General features: G+C 30.6%; 1 protein-coding gene across 1 annotated transcript in view; it reads right to left on the bottom strand.

Moving 5' to 3' along the window:
• LOC108685100 (tolloid-like protein 1) overlaps positions 1-9947 on the bottom strand; it is a 25867-nt gene extending 15920 nt beyond the window's left edge. The window contains exons 1-2 of the mRNA XM_018189740.1: positions 9758-9947; positions 42-194 (exon numbers count right to left, since the gene is read on the bottom strand). Of these exons, the coding sequence (XP_018045229.1) occupies positions 42-194; positions 9758-9947 (343 nt within the window). The remainder of the gene's footprint in view (positions 1-41; positions 195-9757) is intronic.
• Between the last annotated feature and the right edge of the window lie 1880 nt (positions 9948-11827).

Below are 11827 nucleotides of genomic sequence, written 5' to 3'. Positions count from 1 at the left end.
ATATATATTTTTTTTTTTTTTCAAATAATATATTATATTACCTGTCAAACCTTCCTCTTCCACCTGTAGACCTTCTTTTAATATCTCTTCTCTATATTTTTTCAATTCTTCCAAGTAACTTTTATTTAATTTTTGCTCGCGCCATTCTGTGTCGTATTTGATATTTGGCAGTGCAATATCACCGAGAAAACCACCTGAAATTAATCATCAATGCATTCATTATTATACGATTCTATTCTATAAACGAATTATAAATACACGCGTTGCGCATATAATAAATTAGAACTCTTCCAATCTACAATGTCGCAAGCGTATACGCATCCCTGCGTGCATTGGCGTCCGTTTCGGTTAATTAATTAGGCGCTCATGCACGCGCGCTCGCACGCATACGATCACACCTCGATAAGTATTAACGAGATTGAAATCGCTGAGGTTGTATTTGCAGCGACAAATCCATAAATATAGCTTTGTACGAACATATTGCATATATAGTTGCGAGTACAATTTATTCTATATCACACGTGCCTTCAGGGCTGTAAGTTACTTGTAATAATTGTCTAGTCATAGTATAATAAATTTTTAAAAAAGAATATCTAATGCAAAAGCTGAACACATACATTTTCTATGTAGAATTGCGAGTGCGGCCCTGCACAGCTTCCGTATACGAATGCATGTATATACACGATGCCGGTTACAAACCACGTAATGCCAAACCCCTGTCCGTTTCGAATCGGTGATTTCGTGCCATTCAGGCAGGAGCATCGTTCGAATGTTCACGTAAAATAATTTCGTTGTATATTTCACGTTCATTACAACTAATAAAAAAAATTCTGCAAATCAACTCTTCTTTTAATTTTTGCTGTGGTGTGTGTGTGTGTGTGTGTGTGTGTATTATATATATGTATACATGTATATTTAAAAATCGACCATTCATTTTACTATCTAACATTAAGATTAATGTAATAAAAATAATATTATTATATAATAATATTATTTTTATGTAACATTATCTTATATCTTTAATCAAACAATAGGAAAAGATAAATTCACAATAGCGATAAACACTGTTAAACTTGTTATTTTTAAAGAAAAATTTTGTCAGAAAGATAAAAACAGATTTTTTTTTAAGTGAGAGAAATTAAAAGTGATAATAATACTCAAGATGCTATCGTCTAGCCGTGGAATCGTGGCAAAGAGCCAATCGTGTTGTCGGAACTGTTTCAATCTCCGAATCGATCAGAGAAGCCTTTTCCATTTCCAGGACATTTGCAAAAGCATCTAAGATGTGAGAGATATGTAGAGAGAGAGAGAGAGAGAGAGAGAGAGAGAGAGAGAGAGGAGAGAAACAGATCAAACATTTTATGAAATACGGAATAGACAAGAGCTACTTTATAATTAGGTAAAATCTTGTTTTGATTTTTGTGAAATACTTACATCAATCAATTAATTCTCTATCATCGTTAAATATATTGTCTTATACGCCCTTGCAAATTTTAATTTTTTTAAAGATATATCTTGTTTAACATTAGCAGCATATTATGATAAATTACTTCTAATTATAACAGCCTAATCTAATAAATAGAATATATTTATTAGAATAAAAATATTTACCAATTTGTGAAAGACAACAATTTCTTCAGATTTAATCTTATTAAAAAGAAATTTTAATCTTTAATACATGAATCCTTGCCATAGTGTTATATACTGAAATCTGCAACTTTCAAGCTTATAAGTACATATACTCGAAACGCGACTGATGTAGCAAGAATAGAGTTTTTATCTTGAATTATTCTACATTAATACACAGCAACAGATTTATTACAATATTTGGAAGGATTTTAAGAAGGGTTACAAAGATAATGCATAAACTATGAAATTGAGAAATGCCTGATATTCTCATTGTCAACATTCCGGTTCTCAACATACAATATACAACGTACTGAACGCGTGTATTACTACATATATACGTCCATGGATTACGTGAGTATGTGTACGCGAGTATGTGCTGTATTGATTCGAATGGAGAAACCTCTCGCATCGCGGCGAGTCTCTATCGCGTCGGATTAAACGCTTGCGTACACTACTGACGTCAATTTTATATCTGCTTTCTCTTTGTTTTTTTTTTCTCTTTCTTGTTCTGCGCGCAACATAGAGTATTCGATGATAGTTTTTCTTTTATGATTACACGGCGATATTTTATACCTTTTAATCCTTTAACAATGACAATTCGATCAATCTATACGATACACTGTAGAATCGCCGGCGAATCGAGAGAAAGAAAGTTTGTTCTTGTACTTCTTGTTCAATAAATAAGTAATATTATAAATTATATCAAATAATTAACAAATAAATATTCACAGAATTTTTTATTCCTGACAGAGAATTATTTGTTTCCAACAAATAATTAAACCATCTATTTTATATTTTTACAATTAATGAGATATGTATTTCTCAAAAATGTATATTTTGTCATCACAATCAATTTTTTTCATAACTAATTTTTCATAACTAATATCGAAGAAAACATCATAGGTATAACATTTACTTCGCGATATTTCAACATTTTTCTCAATGTATATTAAAACAGTTACTTAAAAGTTTATTTGCGAGACACAATATATATTTTACTAAAATAAATTATTATCTATAAACCGGTAAAAAAAGAATCTTATTTCTCACAAATAAATTATCTATTTACTTTCAATTAATTAGTTATGTTTTACAAAAATGTAAAAATTTTTTGTCATTAATAAAGATACAATGGATATTTGGCAACTCCATCCAACCTATTCAATCAGTTTTTACAATCCGATCATTTACAATCCGATTGTGAAAAAGTCATTTTGCGCAATTTGGATAGAAATAATAATACATATTTAAATTTTCAAATCATTTTATTATATGTATTCCTGTACTGAAAAAAAAAATTGGCTGCTGCAGTAAATTAGATGATAAAATATGGCATAGCATTTTAATTAGCTGTAGTAGCCAATTCTTGGTTGCCAATTAAAATGCTGTACCGTATTCAGCAAATCTTTTCTTTCAATGTGACCAATCTATAAACTAAGTATTCTTTTATTATTATTTAAATATTAATTAAAACATATACATATATCGGGTGTTCAAAATAAATCGTTACAAATTTTTATCTCGGAAATACGGCATTATTGAGAAAAATGTTCAGACAAAAGTTGTAAGGTTCAAAAAGGTCTATTTGCTGATCTTATCAATTTGACCTTAGGCGTCACCAAGGTCAAGTCAAGGTCATATCGATTTTTTTTTAATGGAGCACCCTATTTTTGTTTCCAGAATCTAATAACTAATGTCGAGAGCTTTCCAAAACGCTATAAGAAAATATTTTTTCATGAAATACTTTTTGAGTTGTGATGCTTGAAGATTACAGTATCGTCGATATTAACATTACCCAAAGTGTTCGACCGATGGCTAAAACCTCTTAAATGATAATTCAAAATCATGTCCTGGATATTATTTATCAAAATCAAAGTCATTGAAGGATTGTATCTCTTATTATCATTTTTAATGAATTTTTATTGCAAGAATGAAAATAAGAGGAATAATCTCTAATGGCTTTGATCTTGACAAATGTTATCCGGTTAGAATCTGGAATCAAAAATAGGGTGTTCCAATAAAAAAATCGACGTGACCTTGATCTGACCTTGGTGATGTCACCCAAAGTCAAACTGATAAGATCAGTAAATAGATTTTTTTGAACCCTACAACTTTTGTCTAAACAATTTTTCTCAATAATACCATGTTTTCGAGAAAGAAAAAATATTTGTAACGCTTGTAACAGAGAGAGAGGGTGTCCCGAAATTCAAGGGTAATATTGCAGTATGAAACTTTGTGAAATATCAAATAATAAAAATATAAACCATTTTTTTCTGCGAAGTAGTCTCTTAAGTATAATCGTTTAAAGTTTGATTAATCGTAAGCGTTAGTTAAAAAGTCACCTATGTCACATAGGTGACTTTTTAACTAACGCTTACGATTAATCAAACTTTAAACGATTATACTTAAGAGACTACTTCGCAGAAAAAAATGGTTTATATTTTTATTATTTGATTTTTCACAAAGTTTCATGTGACGTGCGTGCAATGGTGGATACGTTCCGAGTTACGCTTGAAGCGCATGATGCATTATTTGTCCTTGTTGTTCATCAAAAAAGGATAAAAAAGGATAAAACGATACATCATGCACTTCATGCGTAACTCGGAACGCACCCGGTATCAGATACTAAACAAAGTATTATCGCTGTGCTAAATATTATATACATTATCACACGAATGACAGATAACCAACGCTTATGATTGGTCAAACTTTCAACATTTATACTTAAAAAACTACTTGAAGGAAAAGAATGGCTTACATTTTTATTATTTAATTTTTCACGAATTTTCACGCTGCCAGGAGGTTATTATTCCCAAATTTTGAGACAGCCTGTACATATATGAATTTAAATTTGAAGTAATACACAACATAAAATATAATGTAACATATGTTATTGGTTCAACAATTAAATTTAAATGTAAAATATTAAAATATATTTATATATGTGACATTAAAATTATATTCTATGTATAATAGCCACGCGATTGTTTTTGCACGACAAAATAATCATTAAAGTATATAATGTCGAATATGCGAATATACACATTTTCCACACTAATTACAAAAATAGACTGTTTATTAAGAAATTCCTCTCGAGATTCCTCTCGAGGTGATTGCCACTTTGTGGCGAATATGTCGCGAACGATAATAAGTTTGTATTAATAGCGATTCATTGTGTTTATGACATTTCTCAATAACGCCATTAATCTGAGAACAATGATTATTGTAACGATCTGGCTGGTGGAATTGATCTCAATCGTAAAGGAGGTGAATGACAAGTCTTTATAGTTGTATGTGGCATCTGTTTCTATCTTCTTTCTTACTATTCTTCCATCATCATTCATCTTTCACACCAGATGAATATTTGATTTAATCCTAAAGGATAAGTCCTCATCACGTTTAGCTTTTGCATCACTTGCTACTTCCTGAGTTTGATTGAATGCCATAATTTTGTTTCACGTTCATTTAGAAAATATATACAAAAAAAATCGAATAATTATTTCTTTTATAAAATCTCTAAAAAATGATCGAGGAAAGTAAAATTAAAAGCAGTCAGATCTCTGAGAGTCGCATTTCGAGATGCAATATAATCAGAATTAAAGAAATGCAGTTATGGCTATAAGAAACAATATGTGTGCGTGCGTGCGTGCGTGCGTGCGTGCGTGCGTGCGTGCATGTTGTGTGTGCGCGCGTGTGCGCACGAAATTAATAGTAAAGAAAAATGTAAAGAAAAATAATAATTGTAACAATATAGTGTTACTATTTTATTATAAATTATATACACCTTAAATATAACACAGAGCTCAAATATAAAATAGAGTGGTATAACAAAGATAATTATATAATTATTATTGTATACATTATATATTATTTCATCCATCTAATTGAGCACATTATATACTAAAACAATGATCGAATTTATCTGAGTGTGAGCTTGCTTATCATATCCAAAGCCTAGATGCTTACACTGTTAAATTTATAATGTCAAATTACAAATTTAATATTGAATAATTTTATTCATTTTTATAGGTCTATTGCTCCTTTTCAATATGTCATTAATTTTAGTAAAATAATAAAATTAAACTCAAGAAAATTGATTAATTGTCCCAAATTTATCTTTATTATTTACTAAGTGCATACATTAATATATGAACATTATTTACTTTAAAAATAACTACAGAAATGGATTGATTTATATTTTGACATACATGGAAGTTAACATTAAAAGTAACAAAATGTTATTTAACTGAAGGAATTGGGTTGCTTTTTTGATATTTAACAGAGAATATTGTTCTAAATAAATGGTAAAGACTCATCAAAATCTTGTTTCCTCGCTGGAATTAAAGAAAAAGCTTTACAAACTGCGTGTCGGAGGCATACCGAGGGTTAAAAGGTTATCTCTCGATGTGATAATCAAGCAAACAGAAGGAAAGCAAGGCGAATGGCATGTTACATCCCGGTGGTTTAACCAAGAAGATCGAAGAGAATCGATTTGCATTGATTTAATAAATGTTTTAAATAATGCTTTTTATATTCCTCGCAGATTTAATTTTTTTTAATCACTTATAAATATGAAAAGGACTTGTTTACTAATGTCTTTTCGGTAGTGTATAATTTATACATTTATATTATATATTTTCAGTATTAATTATTGCAAACAATAAACTTTAGCAAACTGTAATTAAGAATCGTGTATTTTATTTGCTTTAAAATCTCTATTGCCATTCATGAATGTTTTTTATAATTGTAACTTTAACATTTATTTATATTTGGTATTGTTGTACTAAGTACATATGTATTTTCTATACTAATGCGTCTGTAGTTTAGTAGTTTCCTTGTTTATACATTTTTCCTAATTTTATTACTGTTGATTAATCTACTTGTTTAAATATAATATTAAAATAATATGATGTTGCACATGAATGGATGTTATGTATAATATGATTTAACTTAGAACGTTCAAATATATGCGTTGATTCGATATTTAGATATATAGTCATCAATTACACACACACGCGCGTGCGTGCGTGCGTGCGTGGTGTGTGCGTATGCGCGCGCGCGCGCGCGCGCGCGTGTGTGTGTGTGTGTGTGTGTGTGTGTGTGTGTAATTTTACACCTTGCGGTATAACTTTACGTCGCATCGTTCGATTTGTTTTGATACTGCTATCAATTACAAGCTGCATATAAATACGTAAAAATATTACACATAATCTTGTTCGATATTGTAAACTATCTATGTACATGATATTCCACGCTTAACTATCATCCTAAAAGTTTCGATATTAATCAAGGTAATAAATATATGCATCATAATGCATAATAATAATAAGACTAAAAAGATTTATTCTACATTTTGTCACGTTACCATTAAATTTTCCAACAGTATATATTTTTATGCATTTCAAGTAGTGATACAATAATTGAAAATATATAGAATATTTTTTTAATTAGATATGTATATACTATTATTATATACTTGTCGTATATACTTTAACTTAAAATCTTTTAATTTAAAGAAAAAATTAGTTAAGAGGAAAGCAAGCATCCAACAAATAGGAAAGAAAAAGAGGAAGTGGAAAGGGTAGAAAGAAAGAGAACAAGAGAGAGAGAGAAGGAGAGGAGGAGAGAGAGAGAGAGAGAGAGAGAGAGAGAGAGAGAGAGAGAGAACCAAAGGACAAGATAGAAAATTCAGAAGAAAAGAACAAATCATGAACGAATGTTTCGTAAAGATGAAAATTTAATGTAAAGCAATGTGAAAATAGCTTTTAAGCGAAAACTTTGCAGAAACATTTATTTTTGTACTAATTAAACATTGTTCATTATGAATGATAAAACTTTTTTTTATATAAAACGAGTATCAATATTTTTTCATTTGAAAGATAGGTATTTTTGAACTTTTAAAGCTGATCGAAACAAATATTTCAAAGAAATTCTCGGTCATTCAAGAAATAGAATCATTTTCTCAAGATGAGACCATACGGTAAAATTTGTCATTTATTTTTAAACAAAAGAAATCACAGTGTATACATACAACTAGATACTTTAAGTATAATCAAGAGAAGAGAAGAGCGCGTGTTCTACAACACCATGCATCAGAATTAACGTTTCGAAAACACGCGACGGTGATCTGGCCAACTTTTTCTTTAACCTTCTAAAGTAATCTGGAGCAATATAGAGAAGTATGACATGCTTTTTCCTCATTATAACAGACATACATATAAATGTAGAGCGTACTGATCTTTGTAGGGGGAAACTTGTTTCAAATCTTTCAAATTGGAAGCTAAGTTTTCGTAAATCGTAACGTAATCGTAGGAAAAAACAAACTTTTTTGAATTGTAATTTTTTTTGCATAAAACAATTATGTATATGTATAATTTATACCTAATAAATAAAAATTTAAATGGCCGTATCTCACGCCCAATAAACCACATGTCGAAATTTATCGTTTTCTATCCATACATGTTTATACACACATATATATATATATATATATATATATATTATGTGTATATATATATATATATATATATATATATATATATATATATGTTAACACACACACACACACACACACACACACACACACATAAAATGTATTTTATTACATACATATACATATATATGTATATGTTATAATCTCAATTAACGAGATTGAGTCTAATGGGGACATATTTAATTATAAAAAAAGTTTGTTAATTTAAAGATTGTGATGTTTGTGCAAATTTGACAATCCAAAACAAATTTCAAGTCATTCTACTCAATCATTGCCATTTTTGTGTTCAAGTCGCTAATAGATTCTTTACAAAGAACAAAGAATTTAAAAACTTTTATTAGCGATTTACATCAATTGTATTTGCAAACCATCGGATATAAAAGATTTCTTCTGCGTTTAACTATTTTTTTTGTAATTAACAATAATCGACACTATGACATTACAACATTTGATGTTGAATCAATAACTACCAGACAACACAAAATCCAAAATTGAGACAAAAGACATGTCTTTTAGACACAAAAAATGCATCTTTTATTTCCATTTTGGACATTTTGTGTTATATTACTTTGAGTTTTTTCACTTTGTTATTATATTTCTCAAAGATTATGTGTGCGATTCTTAAATATAATAATAGATATTTTATGTGCGAAAAGAAAGTGACGAAGAAATGAACAAAATAATGCACCTAAGAAACACAAACGTTGATTTATCCGCATTCTGTTTAAATTATATTGTTTAAAACGACTATTATTATTCTTATATATTAAAACGATGATTCTATTTAAAGGAAAAATTTTATTCTTATTTTTTTTCAAGGTAAGCTACCACACTACGTCTGAAAAATATGCCGTGTCATATCATTCTTCATCCCCATCATCTCCTTCTTTTTTATTCTATTGCTGACTCGTCTACAGTTCGCGAGACACTTCCAAGATAATCATTTCGAGAAGATGAAAAGACATCCCTATCTCTTCGTTCTTGCAATCCTCAAGTCTCAGTCGAATTCATCTTGAATACAACGAGATAGGTCTCTAAAGCTCTAAAAGAAAAGGAATTACCTAATGGAAAACAAAAATCATTTATTCGAGAATAATCAGTGTCCCTTTCAAAGACCAAGAACATTTATCCTTAATTAGTTATCTATTGATATTATTATTTTGTTTGTTGTCAATTATATTATAAATTGCTTATACCTTTGTCATTGAATTTTTGTTTAAACAATCACTTCAAAAGATAGAAAAGGAGGCATATTGAAGAATTAATGTGTTTTAATTAAGCAAATTCCCCTTCAATTAAAATTATAATAAAGATGATATACTTGAAGTTAAAGAAAGAATCAGACGTACATATGTAATTAGATTACTCTCACATGCATTTGTAAAAATCTGTTTTTCATTTGTAGCGATTACAATAAACCTATGCCGGGCTACACTGCATCATGTCGTGTTTGAAATGAAAAAAATGTATTTGATATTAAAGAAATTCATAATTACATCTATTTTTCTATAAATGCCTGCATTGTTTTTAGCTAATCCGATATACATAGTTACTAAGTAATTACATATACTAGTGTAATATAGTATAATATAGTATAATATAATTACTAGTCTTTCTTTACTTTTTTGTACTTACCTGCTTTGCAAATATCAGTGTCTAAATCTCCAGTAATAATGTGCGGAAACTTGGTGTTGAATAATTCCTCGACAGAAAACTTGTGTCGTCGTTTACCGCGCTCATTTTTATCAGTGTCATTTTCAACAGCTCGGCAATCGACGATCTTGGCCAGCAAGTAGACGATTGCGAGTACCAAGAATGTCCTCATCTCGAGATTATCGTACAAAATATTGATATGGCGACGGCGACGCCGGCGATGACGACGACGACGATGATGACGACCACGATGACGACGTCGACGACGTCGACGACGACGACGACGACGACGACGACGACGACGGCGGCGGCGACGACGACGACGACGACGACGACGACGACGACGACGACGACGACGACGACGACGAAAATAGTCTCTCAAATACCAGTTGGATCATAACAAATCAAACGTGCTACTGTCCGCGCGTATACATTTTTATCAATGAAAGAAATTCAATCGTGCAAATGAAAATTTTAATTTTTTTACGTGAGTAAGTCATTGATCACATTAGTATTCCGCACGCTTTCATTCAACAATTATATGAGACATTCAACATTCACGTGAGAACAACTCGTAGCAAACGCGAGAGAACTCTCGGAACTCGGAGAACTTCACACGGAATATCTATTGCATAATATACATTCAATCAATTATCTCAAACATATAATTTGGTTACTGAACAATTAAAATTTACGTTATGATTTGCCACGCGGAGCGGACGGCAATCGTCCTTGCGTGGAGAACGTGGAGAACAGACTGATGATATCCCTTGCGACAGACACGAACGCGTCGTTCGAAAGCGCGCGCTCATACTGACATTAAGTCGTGAGAGGGATGAAGAGGAAGGGGGATATATATGTGTATCCAGAGGGGATGCCAATCGGTCCCCTCCTCACAAACGTGCACAGCACGAGGGTGGCCGAGACACTGACCGAGCTTCCGCACTTGGAAGAATGTGGGAACGGAGATTTCTCAATAAGAGATTTCTCAATAAATGAGACACACGAATATTTTTCTGCGAACTGCAGAGAGAGAGAGAGAGAGAGAGAGAGAGAGAGAGAGAGAGAGAGAGAGAATATTTATTTTCATTTAAACAACATATCATTTTAACATTTGCCTTTAAAGAACCAAAATAATTTGACGAAATAATAAATTTTTATTACAAGACAAGAAACATATGTTGTTTAATGATTTCCTGCTTCGATTTAGGCGCTTTCTTTGTTGCCTAAACAAATATATTCATCATTGAATATTACAATTAATTTGCAATTATGAATTGTCAAATTAGAAAATGAATTGTACCTTGGCGCGCTTGCATTGTAAGTAATTTCTCTGAGATATAAAATGTAGAGACATTTAAAGTAAATGATGTACTTGATTATTCAAAAAAATAATTTCATTATATTTATAAGCAGAAGCATATATTTGTTACCTTTATGCGAGCACAAAAGAACCGTTTAAATATTAAAAGTATTTTGATTAATAATAAAGTACACAAAAAATAGTAAATTTATACATTACTGATTGGTGAATTTATGAATACATTCTTAAATAATTCAAAATAATTCAGGGTTACATTTAGTCCTTGGAACATGTGTTTCACATCCCATGTGAGATTCCGTGGCCGGCGTCCAGTATCGAATTACGGTCATGTTGAAATCATGACCGTTATGAACACTGCTCATTTATTTTAAAAATAAATACATAATAATAACAACAATTTTTGAAAATGTAGAAAGCAAGAAGCGAATTTCTTTCAATACCTTGCATATGACTGTATCTTGCATTCTGATTCATCTCTCAATAATATATTCAAACATGTAATTGCGGTAATTTAACTTATTCAATTTAGCTTGACTCGAGAATAATGTAATGCACGGTTTACAATGGGCAGTAACAATAGTTGATTAAGAAGTAGGCATAAAAATCGACCAATCAGTTGATTATTTTTTTCACATTCAATGCACAACTATGATTGGTCGATTTCTATGCCTATTCCTTAATCCACTACTATTACTACCCATTGTAGATTATGCATAAGAAATGAGATA

This window comes from Atta colombica, unplaced genomic scaffold, assembly GCF_001594045.1.
Source record: "Atta colombica isolate Treedump-2 unplaced genomic scaffold, Acol1.0 scaffold146, whole genome shotgun sequence".
NCBI classification, from domain to species: domain Eukaryota; kingdom Metazoa; phylum Arthropoda; class Insecta; order Hymenoptera; family Formicidae; genus Atta; species Atta colombica.
Note: the sequence above shows the minus strand (reverse complement) of the source record. Positions and strands in the feature narration are given on the sequence as shown.